The sequence below is a fragment of the Kryptolebias marmoratus genome, linkage group LG12 (assembly GCF_001649575.2).
Source record: "Kryptolebias marmoratus isolate JLee-2015 linkage group LG12, ASM164957v2, whole genome shotgun sequence".
Classification (NCBI taxonomy): domain Eukaryota; kingdom Metazoa; phylum Chordata; class Actinopteri; order Cyprinodontiformes; family Rivulidae; genus Kryptolebias; species Kryptolebias marmoratus.
The window spans coordinates 10,540,826-10,555,434 of NC_051441.1; the positions used below are offsets into that span (position 1 = coordinate 10,540,826).

At 38.8% G+C, this 14,609-nt stretch overlaps 1 protein-coding gene across 5 annotated transcripts in view; it reads left to right on the forward strand.

The window, feature by feature from the left end:
• prkar1b (protein kinase, cAMP-dependent, regulatory, type I, beta) overlaps window positions 1-3,002 on the forward strand; it is a 54,143-nt gene extending 51,141 nt beyond the window's left edge. For all 5 annotated transcript variants that reach the window (XM_037978790.1, XM_037978791.1, XM_017435948.3 and 2 more), the window contains 2 exons: window positions 154-235; window positions 1,140-3,002. In XM_037978790.1, the coding sequence (XP_037834718.1) occupies window positions 154-235; window positions 1,140-1,312 (255 nt within the window). In that variant the 3' untranslated portion in view covers window positions 1,313-3,002. The remainder of the gene's footprint in view (window positions 1-153; window positions 236-1,139) is intronic.
• Window positions 3,003-14,609: the final 11,607 nt, after the last annotated feature.

A 14,609-nucleotide genomic window follows, 5' to 3' on the forward strand; every position in this document is an offset into this window, starting at 1 on the left:
ACACACACACACACACACACACCACCACTACCAAACACACACACACTAAACTTCCTCCTTTTTCCCCCTCTACTTTTCATTCCGTTTTTTCTCCCTTGCACCCCTTGTCTCCTTTATTTCCTTTAGCTCTTTTTTGTTTGTTTCTGTCTGCAGGGAATAGCCTCCGTTCTGCAGCGCAGGTCTGATAATGAGGAGTATGTGGAGGTGGGACGTCTCGGACCCTCTGACTACTTTGGTGAGTCTTATGGAGGATTTTCTTCCCCCAACATGGCACTACATTTAAAGTGATTTTATATCATAAAACTTGACTAGTTAAACAACATTTAACATTGCTAGTCATACTTTTGTAGGCCAATTACAATTTTGGTACAGCTTTGATGTACTGATCCTATTTTTGTGTCATTCTGATTTCTCAATTAGAGCCCTCCTGCTGTAAAAAGTATATTCAATTAAAACTATAGTCAACTGAAAAGTAAAATAAATATTATGTGCAGAGGCAACATTAGATTAGATCTCTGTATGTGTGAGAAAGATAAGCCACTCTGTGCAGTGATTTGCATGGTTGGAGTTGCTAACTGTGGCAGTGATCTCTGTGTGCATTACAGCCTACCTTGCCTTAAATCTTTCAATATGCTGCCAACATTTATTTTAACAATCAAGGGCCTCAGTAGCATGTGGAAAAACCATATACAGCCACAACAGTCTGGCACCTCCTCCTGAAGTTGCTCACTAGCTTGGTCACACACTGCTGTGGGATGGAATTCCATTATTCAGCCAGTGTTTATTGCAAGTCAGCCGTTGAGGTTGTGTTGGTCACTCTGGAACAAACAGCATGCCCAAACTGATCCCAAAGGTGTTCAATGGAGGTGAGGTCAGGCCTGAACAGGCCATTCCATTCTCTCCACTCCCAAATTCTGGATGCAGTTTTTGATAAACCCTGTTCTGTGGGGGGCAAGCTATGTCGTCTTGGAGGATAGATCTCTGTCCCAGCCCAGAGATATAGGTTTACTACTGTTTGTTCACAGGTGCTGCCAATCAGGCAGAAAAGGCTGTTTAGCATTGGCAGAGGAAAGTTGACAAAGATTTACTTTGGATTTACTAACCTTTATTTATTTGTACTTTTCCTCTTATCCACTCAGGTGAGATCGCCCTTTTGTTAAACCGTCCTAGGGCAGCCACTGTTGTTGCACGTGGCCCCCTCAAATGTGTGAAGCTGGACAGGCCTCGCTTTGAGCGCGTGCTGGGACCATGCTCAGAGATCCTCAAGAGGAACATCCAGAGATACAACAGCTTCATCTCCCTCACTGTGTGAGAGTACACTCACCAGCAGCAGTGTGCAACATCAGCATCAAAATTTTAGTGAGAGGGTAGGAAGTGGGGTTGTGAGGAGGCAGGGTAAAGATTTTATTTCCAAAATTACATTCACAAGGCTTATATTTTCCCCCAGTTTGCGCTTGTTTTTTTGTTTTTTTCTTTACTATGTGCACTTTGACTTGATCTGTTCTGTCACGTAGCTTTATTTCAAACACAACAATGCAGGGGTGTTAAAATCTGAAGGAAAACTCATGATGTAATATAAACAAATCATGCATACAGTGTGTTGGCTGTACATGATGCATGCAAGACTGGCACAAAATGGTGTTTGCACTTTGAAGTTATTTATGAAGGGTACGAATAAATTCAGGAAACTTGGAGGAAGTAAAGTAATGTTTACGTACAGCGTGAGGAAGTGAGTTCACATTTCTTTTCTCGCTGGCTGTTTGCCTTTTTTTTACTTCTAACTGTGCATGGTTTCAATTGTAGATCAAATCAAACCTGCACTACACAGATCTCTGTTCTTTAAAATGTACTGTCGTGTTAGAGATGTAAAGAAAAATATATTCTTGGTCGTAGCCTTTTTTTTTTTTTTGCTTCTTTGGAGTGCTCTTACTGCTGATATTAGTTGTATGTTGTATCAAATGCTAAATTTGTAGATTTTTTTATATTTCTGACATTTGCATGAAAGGTATGAAGGCAGCTTTCATACATCAATGAAACTTCTGCTAAAAATCTGTTGTCTGTGCGTCCAAAGCATGATATATCTTATCTGTTCTTTTAAGCTGCATTATTGCCAAAAACTGACACATTACATTCCACTGAGTTTTTTAAGAAAGTATGAAGCCCACCTCCATGAAATAATTATTAAAACTTACTTTCAGCCTCTGTAGTGTAGCTCCTATAAGGCAGCTCGTGCACATCCTGAGGAACTTTTTTAAAATTCCTGTTTTCTTTGCCATTATGTTTTTGTTTCTACAATGAAACACCTCAAAACTTCTGGGTCTCCGTGATGCCTAATTCTTTGCATCTATGGATGATATGTTTCAGTATGAGGAGGAATGAGCTACATCAGACTTTTGATACACAGATAACACTTACTGGTAGGATCGCTTCATTGTTTATATTAGCCATCATATATCACATTACTTGACAATTAAAAAGATTGGAAAAATCTTTTGAAATTTTTTGCTTTGTCTGTGCCATCCAAATTAAATGTCGGTTTGCTTGCTTCAGTAAAAAAAAAAAAAATCTCCCTAAAGCAGCTAAGTCTCAGTACTCTCAAGGCCCAGTAGAGTTGTCATCACACTACTATAACATATCTGCTTTTACTGTCTCAGGACTGAATAAATCCTCAACACAAACCCACACACATCTGATTTGATGCAGTGCTGGATGAAAGTGTTTGCACCACTTTAGAGTTTGTAACACCATGTCAATACAGTTGTCTCATTTAGCAGTTTTTATCACATTACTTATATGTTCTAAACAAGAAAGAGTTTTGAAAAAAAATCTTGTGTTGCTTTTGTTTGATCTACTACAGTCTGTCAAAACTGCACAACTGACCAAGCAACTGATGTATAAATAGGACCTTAAAAAAGATTCTTTCTGTATTTTCTCATTCTGTGTATCTTTTTCTTTCACCTACCAAACCATCTTAGGCAAATAAAGATAAGCTTCTAAAAATATATTGAATTCAAGTTGTTATTCTCTCTTGATCTGCCTCCTTTAGTCTCAGTGTGAGCATGCCTTCTTTTTTTTTAACATTTTTTTTTTCTCTGTTTATCCCAATTTTTGGCTCTGTCTCCTCCTTTCCTGACCGGACTTAGTTCTCCTTCATTTTCTTATCTCAGCTCATGTCTTTTGGATGCACATCATTACCTCCCCTAAATGTTTTATCTCTATTAATCTCTCATTTCTTTCTTGGTAAAGTAGACTTTTTATATTTTTACCTACGGGGGACCACCTCTCTGATCCAGCCTCTCTCCCATCCATCTGACCACCTCCACCTTTGCCTCCTCTCTATCCTTTTCTCAGTAAGCCAGCTGTCAGTCATCTGTCATTTTGGACTCTCAGAAAGCCTCAGAGCTTCTCTCAGCCAGTTTACACCACAGTGGACCAAAGCCTCCACAGCTTTGACACATTCCTCTTCATCTTAATGCCTACTAAATCAACTGAGGAATGTGCCCCCAACTCACTGACACTGAGTTTAATACTCCCCTTGCCACACATGCACACAGATCCGTACAACTTCTTTGCTTTGACAATATTTGTTAACAGACCTGGACACATATTTGTTCTTTCATCTGCTGAGGGTTGATTTTGGACGGTTGGTTTAATTCATGAAGCAAAACTACCTCTGAATGCACATATTCTTATTTACAAATCAGTCATTTGCCTAAAGATTAGTTTATTATTTTTCCCCTGGACTTTGTTTTTGTATTTTTAGGTTGAGTTCAGACAACCAGTGGAGTGCTACAGGTTGCGCTAGTTGTTTTTTCTTTGGTCTTTAGTTGCTTTTTCACCCATAATCTGTCCAGTCCTTGTACCTGACCATGACAACATGTTATGCTTTTAAAATTTTAAACAAAGACAAGTGGAGGACAAAAGAGGATGTGTCATCTGAACAACAGAAGATCAGTATCTGAAAGTAATATCTTTAAGAAGAAAAGGAAATAAATCCAGCAAAGACTTGACATAGATCCTGAGAGACACATCATCCTTCTGATCACCTTTAAGCTTTCAGCTGATGGCTCTTTATAAGTAATAAATTATTATTTTATGATTGCCAAACTGTGTTCTTGGTATTTTTGATCAATTCACCTTAAGAAATTAGAACAAACGGTGTCTTTGTGACATGCTGCTGGTACCTTAATATCCCATTCAAAACAATTTTAAAAGATTAAAAAAAGTCTGCCCCCTTGGAAGGAAAACATAAATAAATGAGGAATAAGTCAAGCCTCCACTGTAAATGACTAATCCAAAACCAAAGTTTTTTGTGATTATTCATGATGCTGTTAAAGAGTAAAATGTTACCAAAATAAAAGTTTTATTACTGTCATTATTTTACAAAATATCTATATTCAACATGAACTAAAAATAAAATTTGAAAAATCTAAACAGGTACACAACACATGTAAACATCCATCTCCCTAATGACTCTTCAAAACCAGGTCTTGTGATTTACAGTTTTAGAAAAAACATGTGCGTAAACCTTTTGAAGAACTTATTAAGTCAAATCTATTTTGTACATCTATATCAAAACTGAAGTTCTTATTGAACTTATTCCACTAAAATAAAAATAAATAAATAAAAGGCAGTCACTTGAGCATTCTTTCTCTGTGTGTGTGTCTGTGAATGTGTGTGTNGGTGGGGGGGTGGGTGGGGTTGTGTGTGCGTGCATGTGTGTGTGTGTGCGCCTGATTAGACATGGCCATTACCAAGCCATCCTGGGTGGGCTGGCTAAGGACAAAACTTGGCACTGACACATAGGCAGTGTGATGCAGCCATGGCATGATGGCACGCTGCCAGTGGAAGAATAAACATAAACACACTTTCACTCTATGCTAACTTTTAATTTAGGTCACTCACTTCTAGTTCTTGGGTCCTTAAGGTTTTTGTTGTCCCACAATCAATCACACAGCTCTCATGGTACCATTTCCCCTGTAAACAACAAAAATACCTCAGCTCAAAAAACTCCACTGCAGATGACTGTGATCACATCAGGGATAATCAGGTAGGGAAAAGCCCATCTATCAAGTTGTTTTATTTTCAGTTTTTTTTTAGCGTTCAGTTTTTAAACACTTTGTCCATTGCCAATCTTATAAATGAAAGTTGCTGCCTAACCAAAGAAAAGGCCAATTAGACAAATCCCAAAAACAAAGGAGAACTAACTTTCTTTTTTTTTTTAGCTTTTTGAGTAAGTAAGAAGCATACACACTGTGTTCATTTCTAAGGAGTCTTTGTGAAAACTCTGTACTTGTAATGAATAAAAATATTTTATTTATCTGCTACTTAGTTCATTGAGCTTATTTCAGCTCAGTTTATGTACCTCTCCCATTCTTGCTCTCAGTGCAGAAAAAGTTAGTTAAAGATGGAAAGCAGCAGCAGTAGGGAGTTGGGAAAAGACAGAACCTTTACACCACCACCACCTCTACTTCCTTCATATCCTACTGCTGCAGATACTTGTGCTAAACTTCTGGGACAAAAAAAAAATCAGAAATAAAGACTAGACTGATGAGGAGAAGCAAAGGGAGAAAACACTACAGATCTGAAGGATAAGGATAAGGATAAGGATAGAGGCAGAAGCAGCAAAGAACATGCAAGGAAACATGGAAAAATGCTGTTTGAGTTTCACTGAGGGGTCTTCAATGTGCTTTCTTCTTTTTTTAATGTGCTGCTGAGAGCCACTCACATAAAAGTTTAAGAATTTCTCCCAGGATGGAAACATTTTGCCTACTCATTTACAGGGTGGCTTCTCATGCACATCCCTCTAAATTCCACATTTTACATAATTAATGCCTAAAATTTACAAGATAAGCTGGCTGTGAGGAATCCAGTGTGTTTGCATGTGTACAACAATTCCTATGAGAGAATATTATATTTTAAGCAACATATAAATGTGGCACAGTTAGTCTAGCCTGTGTGGGTGCAAACTACCCCCGTTCTTTTGTTTCCTGTCCTCTTGCTTGCTCCCTGCGTTGCCATTGATGTCACATCTTCTCTATTCTTTCTCCTTGACTGGAGAGATTTAGGCTAATTAAAATGCCTGCCAACCTTCATTGATTTTCCCTGCTTTCTCTTTTCCCCTTGATCTTCACATCCGGTTGAAAAGTAGAAAAAAAAATCAAACCCAAACCACCTGCACCAATGACCTGTGTCCCAGATATGCTGTTACCTAAATTTAGTGGGTGTGGTAACCTGACTGCTCCAGAGATGAGTTCAGTCTGGTTTAGCTGAAAATCCCACTCCAGTGTCGTGTCCTCTTTGCCTGGACCCCATTTCTGCTCCTCTAATTCTCTAATCGCGACCCACTCAGGTCGAAGGCTGCGACCCAAGCCTGGTCACAGGTGCCTGAGCAACAGTGAGGTTGATAGGATTGGAAGGTTAGGGCAGAGAGGGGTTGTCAAAATGATATTCAAAGGAGAAAGTAAGTCAAAAATTGGAACAGGAGATCATCACAAGGTCTGACTAAGTTCACTTCCTGTTAGAGTTTTTTAGTTTCATCCCATTTGGGCACATAAAAGAAATTAAATACAAGAAATGAGGGGAAAATAAAAGACAAAAAGAGAAAACTGGGGAGTGGGGGGGTGGATGAGATACCATCTGTTTGTTATTCTGCTTTTCTTTCCCAAGCTTGTTATCGTTCCTCATTTCCTGCTGGACGACAAGTAAATAATTCACATGTATACATGTACCAACACTGAGACAGGGCCTCCCCAACTCGCTTCAGTTTTTGACTCAGTTTCAAAGCCATTCCCAGCAAGCGGAACCTTGTGTGACTCGACTCCAAACGACGTGTAGAGAAAACAAAAAAAAGACTGAAATGTTCCCTGGACATTTGGCATGCTAAAGGCAATAAAAAAGGAACAAGTCAGAAGCATTTTTCTGAGGGAAGTAGTCCATCATGCATATGACTCTTCAATCTCCTTCCCATATCGATCTCAAATTGACACAATGCATCTCATCACTTGAGATATGACTTCAGGCCCTGGGGAGGCAGTTCACCAATGATCTCAGTTGTTTCCTTTTTTCTGCTGCTTCTGCTCTCTGGGGAATCATTTGAGATTTGAGTACAGATCATAAAAAAGTGATCAGTTTTAATCACATTAGGAAAATGAAGGAAGGCAAAAAAAGTCCCTGCTGAATTGTTTAAAAATGGTCTCAGAGAAATGTTATTTGAGCTTTGGCCTTGAGATATTTTAGATGTTAATTTGGTTTACTTCAAAATTTTATGATTTCTGCACATGACACACTGGGTGTTGTAAAAATACTTCTCAGCGTTGTGGTGCTTTGATTTGGATTGTATACTGTATTTTGACTTTAATTGATGTCTAGATAAGCATCCCTTCCAGGGATTCCCACATTTCAGGGATACTTAATGCAAATCTTCACAGCACAACCTCTCACAAAGTCAACATAAAAGCTGTCAAGTGTCTCTAAATTTTCAGGCCACCCTAGACATTGACACACCCTCAAGCTTCTCCTTGAGTATCAAGGAATCTGTTCTGTGTCCCAGCTGTGCCCTAAGTGATGCTCCAGGGGCTGCGGCCTGAGAAAAGAGTGAGGGTGGCCCACCGATCCCTAAAAACCCCACAAGACTCAGCAAAGGGGTAACCCAGCTCTCCCTAAACCCTCATGGAATGTGTGGATTTGACTGAGAGCTGTAACCAGAGAGTACTCTTTCCCATCTTTAAGCTCATAATGGAGTCACTTCCTGTTGATAATCAGTTTGTTGTGATCTCTCTCTGCCTCTCAGGATTTTGACACTTCATCTTGAGTTGCAAAAAAAAAAAGAAAAACATGTCTCAGCTCATGTATGTCCCAAAAAAAGGAGAGAGAGGGATTTTCATGCGTCTGGTTTGTGTGCTGTAATGACTGCATGGATTTTCATTAAAGAAACATTTTTTTATATTTAAGTAAAGCAATTGTTCCTTCAATAAACTCCATAATATGCATTTATGTATACACTTGTGGAGGCATGCAAACATCTGTAACTGTGTTTCCAATAAAGGCAAGAATGTAAGGAAAAATAGAAAGAGAAGTCCTGCAACTTCTGTTGCTGTTTTTTAATTGTTCTCACTCCTCCAGCTTGCTGACTTGTGTTTCAGTGCTTGAATTGTGGCTGGTACTGCTTTAATGGCCTCCAATAATAGCGACAATAAACACACCAAAAGCCTGCTGTAATTATTTTTTAAAGTAGCTTCAGCTCTGTTTCCAGAGCAGCTACCTGGGAGCTGGGTAGGGGGCTTACATTAACCATCGTTAATCGTTACCACAATGCGTGTGAAACAGTTTCACTGTACGGCCCATAAACCAAGAAGGGCTTCTCTTTTAGAGGTAAAGTGCTTTCGTAGGTAAGTTAGGTGTGGTTGCCATGGGAATTACAGTGTGTGAGGAAAATCTCAGACCCAATTCAGAGCACACTTGTTTGGTTTCATGAATTGCTTTGAGCCATGTTGGAAGCTGCTGATGAGATAAAGCAACGTGGTTTTTTAATCATCCTTGAATCTAGGCATTTTTGTTTTGCAGAATCGTTTCCTTTAAACTCTTGCAACCCTTTAGTGTCTCCTCACCCCTTTCTTTCATCCGAGTCATCTTCTTTTCTCTGTCTCTCAAGTGAAGCAGAGAAATCACTCCTTAATCCCATACATCACCACCATCATTACAACCATCTCTAGTGCCCTTATTTAGGGATCCCTACAACAAGAGTTGGCCTGCCTATAACTAATGACAGACAGGGAGGATGAAGGGTTACCTGGAAGGCCCATTGGAGAATTGGAGTAATCATGAGCTTAAAGTTTTCTAATATGCCTCTGAAAACAATTTTGTGGGCCCCTGTTGAGTTTGTCTGTTATGTATCAATGTGAAAATGCCATTTCATTAAACTTAGGAAAAATTTATTAAGGTTTTATGGTATTTATTAGATCTTAAATAAGGCTCTCATGAACACAGCTGCAACTTTTTTCTGCTTTAATTACTTTCTTCATATTTGTTTTGATGACTTTTCTCAGCAAGTGAAAACCATATCTTTCCTCTTACCAATGATGCACACTCCTGTCAATTTTTAAATGTTTCTTATAAATGATTCATTGTGTGTGTTTTATTCTTAAATGTCCTTATTTCAGAGCATAATCCATGTAAGGCAATACTGGTCTAGTTATTTTCCCATTGGAACCGACAAAGATCTTGGCACTATAATATCTGGGTCCTACTTATACACCTCAATTTTCTTTCATCTACTGTGGGATCTCACTGAGACAGGGCAGCTCTGTGTCCTACTGTCATTTCCACATCATCCTGTTCTGGCTTTGATGTTCCCTCCTTCAAGAACCTGATTTGTGCCATGTCCCTACAGCCTTCAAACTTGCCCAACAAGCGGACACAGTGGGAGTTCCCAGAGTTTTTTTTATTTTTGGGGGGGAGAGAGAGAGTTGGAATGGGGAAAAAAAGAAAAAAGAGGAGGTAGAATTGGGTCAGACCACCACAGAGCTGGGGAGACCCCTGTCTTCCTCCTCGCCGGTTCCCATCGCTCCAAACACGACACACACATGTTGAAAAGGTCAGGTCTTGATAGACAACAGAGCACCGGCAATTACACTGCTATTTCTTAGTTGCTGGAAGTCCCCTGTTTTATGTGTGAGTGTGTGTGTGTGGAGAAAAAGAGAGTATTTTTTTTTCATTCGTAGAGAATAAAGAAGCAGTGTTTTAAGGGGAAAATGAGCTGGGACAGGGGGAACGGGTAGCTGCTTGTAGGGACTTGTGCCAATTGCTTCATGTCTATCTGTCCAGTTAAAAAAATAAGTAAATGTGCAAGAGGGAATGAAGGTGTGTAAATGTGTTAGAGTTCCCAAGTTCTCATTTAGTTCATACTTTTATTCCTTTAATGGGGTTTTTGGAGCTTGGAGCTTTCTTTATACTTTTGTGGTCAAGAGCTTATTTCTGAAGGAAACATGCAAAACTAACACTTTGTCTTTTCCTTTCACTAACTATAGCTCTTTAAAGATATTTTTCATGAAGAAGTGTGTAGTGAAAAAGTCAAGGCAGAGTTATGACAAGACCAGACCACACTTAGACAAACCTGGAGATCACACAAGGAGGATGCCGCAGTCTCTTAACAACTCAAGTGTGCTGCTGTAATATATATAATGTGTTGCAGCTGGAAATTTGTCCAGCATACCTTGTACCACCAGTTTTTATGTGAGCATGTGGCATAATTTTTTTAAATCTCAGAGGTGGATTTGACAACAGTATTGTGACTCATGAAAGAGCAGTTGGAAATTGTGCTCCAAATGGCTGCACACCTTTAAAAAGGAGGGTTACCAAGAGGCCCTTACAGATCATTTCATTATAGGTTGCTATGCATGTTAGACATATTAAGTCCTGAAAATGGCTGCTAGTAATTGTCTCTATAAAAGAGCAGCTGTGTCCAAGACCAGTTGTAAGCATGGTTGCTATACTTTTCCCCCTGCCACTACTCAATAATAATTTGAACAAGAAGCAAGAGTGTGTGTGTTGGAGTCTTCTCAGTGTAAATATGTGTGCTGTGCCACTGCTTCTTTATGTGCGAAGAGATTGCCCTGGATATGCACTCTGCTCTGGATAATTTCCAAGTCCAATCTATATTGCTACCAGCCTGTGGAATGCATCTTTGTTCCTGGAAAATCTCACCTGAATGACTTACCCATTTAAGATCAGTGTGTGTTTCTGTGTGTACTGTGTGTGTGCATGAGTAACCCAACCATAAATGTTTTCACTGTTTCTAATTTGAGCTCCTGTAAAATTTCTAAAAACATCAAGACACAACCCACTAATAGCATCGCCTTTGTCATCATGGACCCTGATTAGGGTTCAAATTAGCGAAGACTAATTCTACCCTGAGGAGGATGGAAGAGATCACTCTGAAGTCTACAAAGGGCCTGCTCCTTGAGACTGTGACTCATGCATTATGGCTAGGTGGTGCTGGGTGGTGGGGGGTAACACCAAGTTAAGATGTGTGTTTGTTTCTCTGTGGCAAGGCAATCCAATCCATGATCCAGTCAGTCTTTGAAATTATGAGGTGTCATAGAGTGAGATGCCCAGTGGAAAATATGGAATAGCTTTCAGTCAAATGGAAATACAGCAGTTCAGAAAGTAATAACTCTCACAGATATGCAGCTATCAGTTCACTGAGTTTCTATTGTCGGCTGTGATATATTTTTATGGTTCTCTAGCACATTGAAGTGTGAAATTCTTTGCTTTTGTTGCACGGTCAGAGTGCAGCTGTGCCGGGATCAAGCTGAGACTGAATTAATAATGTTTGTGTTCCAACAGTTACTATACTGAGACAGAGGACATTGGCATAAGCCTATCCAACACATACCAAAATAACAGAACAAAAGCCTTCTGACATTTTTTTAGGTTAAAAGTGCTTTTTAAATAATGACAAAAAACATGCACTTATTTTGTTAAAAAGAACGATGGCAAAATGTGACAAACAAAACTACAGAAATGTACCTTTTCTAAACTCCAGGCCAGTTATTTTAAGTTTATGCACGCCAATGTAGCAAATATACTTATATTTTTTTTTTGTGATGGAAACTTTAGTTTTAGAAACTCAACAGGTAAAACATAATAGAACAAACATACATTATAAAACTTCTTTTCACTTTGATTTTCATAAAAGCATTTGTGAACTTATCTTGCTTTTTTTCCCTCTAATTTCAAATGTTCTTCATTTATAGCAACATATTTAACCTGTCCATTACTGCATTAAACTAAAAGCTACCTAAAATAAATTCTTCCTGTCATGCTTTGAAAATAAAAACAAAAAAACAAGGGCAAGATAACTCAAATGATCACCATTTTCTAACATGGAAATAGATGATTCAAATAGACATTTCATCTAGACTAAGAGGCTTACGTCAGTTCTCCAGAGGCCATGCAACTCATATCTAACACATTCCTAAAAGATGTCTCCCCTTTTTCCTACCCTTCTCTCATTGGGAACTATGCAGCCCTGGGGCAAATCGGGAGTCCTCTTCTTACTCACTATGTCCTCACTGCAAAGACTTTATAGCTAGATTAACTGAGCTCTACCATCTATAAAATATTTTAATGGGGTTAATGTTGTTAGGTACACAGGCCTCAGTTGCCAGTAAACATGTTGTTTATTAGCTGAAGCAGTAGAAGGAACAGAAAAGAAAAGTTTTTTTTTTAAATCTTCAGGAAATTAGTTCTGTGCATTATATTAGTTATTTTCATACAGTATAAGGCACATCAGTGGCACATCAGAGGCTCAGTGAGACAGTGGTAATAGCTGTCACCTCACAGTGAGAAGGTTGCAGGATTGCCTTCCGCCCTGAGGCCTAGGTGTGAGTGAGAGACTGAATGGTTGTCTCTATGTGACCCTATGATGGACTTACAATGCGTCCAGGGTGTACCCTGCTCTTGCACAATGATTGTTGGAAAAAGCTCTCTGAAATCTAGAAAGGAAAAAAAAGGAAAAAACTGGTAAAAAAAAATGTATGTATGGATGGATGGATGGATGGATGGATGGATGGATGGATGGATGGATGGATGGATGGATGGATGGATGGATGGATGGATGAATGGATGGATGGATGGATGGATGGTTGGTTAATGCACATCTTCTTCTCTTTATCTTTTATGAGCATCACACATTGATGTCTCAAGTTCAAGAATACAACCTCTGAATATCAAAGTCCTAAAGTTCCTCTTTCCCTTCATAATGACATGTGTGACCTTCAGGAAATATAAGTCATGATGTCCCAGGAAAGACAGAAGTTGACCTGTGTTGTAATCATGACTACAGTGTGGTGTCTACCACAGTTGTTCCGCAACAGCATCATGTACTTTAAAAAAAAGAATGAAATATTGGTGAGCAGATATGCCATTTAAGAAAGAAGCTTCAATAGAAGCAACATGCAATAAATTACTTCAGCAGAGGGAAATTTGCTGTAAAAATGTTTGATTCATTTTACAGCACTGGCACCATCCTAAAACGAGCTCCAACGGCCTATTAAAATAGTTACTTTAATTACTCTGCCATCTGCTGTGGTGCTTTCACTTTGCAGTGTTTCCATCCATAGCGCCCTCAGACCTGTGCTGACTGATCCAACTAAATAGACAAAATGTAGGCTTGGACCACCTGGCTGGCTGACCTGTGGCTCCCTGCTGCTTCTCACTCCTGGCCGATAATGTGTTTGCACTCTCTGTCTGTCTGTGCCTCAGCTCCTGTAGGTATGTCTCCTTTATCAGGGCCTTGGGCTTTTCTCCCAGACCTTCTAGCACAAGCAGGCCTCTAGCTTCCTCATGACAAGTCATGACCAGTTGTATATGAACCTGCAGCTAAAATAGTTGCTTCCTGTGTCCAAAAGGAGGGGTTGTTTCACACTGCATCAAGTTAGGTCCACACACATGGATGACACATTATGAAGAAGATATCTCATTAGTGTCATCAAACACATATTCATGATGACCATTTTGCTTGCTTCTGATAATATTGTGTTTTTGCATGTTGTGATTCTCAAGATGTAGTTCATAAATCAATTTGTCTGATTTGAACTAATATTTCTGCCACTATGACACATCACAACAATAAAACAAGAGATGCAAATGCATACGCATTGAAGCATCCTTATTACTATACTTATATAGTAATATTTATCATTTATATAACTTTTTGTTGTAACATTCCAAATGTATGCCAAAATCTGTAGCTTTATTGGAAACAGTGTGGTATGAATAATGGTGATGGTATCTCACACTGTGTAAGCAAAATTTGAAAATAAAAAAGTGCAAGAAAAAAAATGGAGATCACTTGGATTTTGGCGAAGCATGAAAAAACCCAGCTCTCTTTGGAACTTTATAGTTCGGGCATACTTCACAGTGGAAACATCGTTCAAAATTGAAACAGTTCACAGAAAGTTGGACTTTACGTGACTAAAGTAGCATTTTTTATATATTTTACAGATTTTACACAATCACAGTTTAAATTTAATGTTTTTTACAGATATTCACATGGAATGTTCAACTGACAGTTGATTATGTCACACACAAACTTTTGAAATGTCTAAAAACTTTTTTTAGTACATGTACAAATTATACATGACGACATGGGCGTTTCTGTCTTCTTTTACCCAGTGTGTCTCTCACTTCTCTCAAAATTTCCCAGAATGCAGAGGGAGCACAATCAAGCTTCCAAAGACTTCAGTTATGTTTTAGCTTAAAATATTCTCCCCTCAAAACTGGAAGTTGAGGGTCTTTTAACTAGTTAGATCTCCTAGATAAAACACTGTAGAAACAAACAAAATAAATCATACGTGCACCTATCAGTCTTTTGGCACTTGGAATTTTTAAGTTTGCGCTTACAGTTTTTGCACAATGATTGTTTAAGGTTTACTTTCCAGTATGCATTTTTGTCTGCTTCTGATTTACTTGACAGACACAAATGTGTGGTTGCCATGGAGACCACAATGAGCCACTGGCAGCAGCTTTTTATCTTGGTTCAAAACACTTCTTATACAGTTTGTGTATCAAAATGTAGACATTTTTTTAAAGTAGAGAATATTATA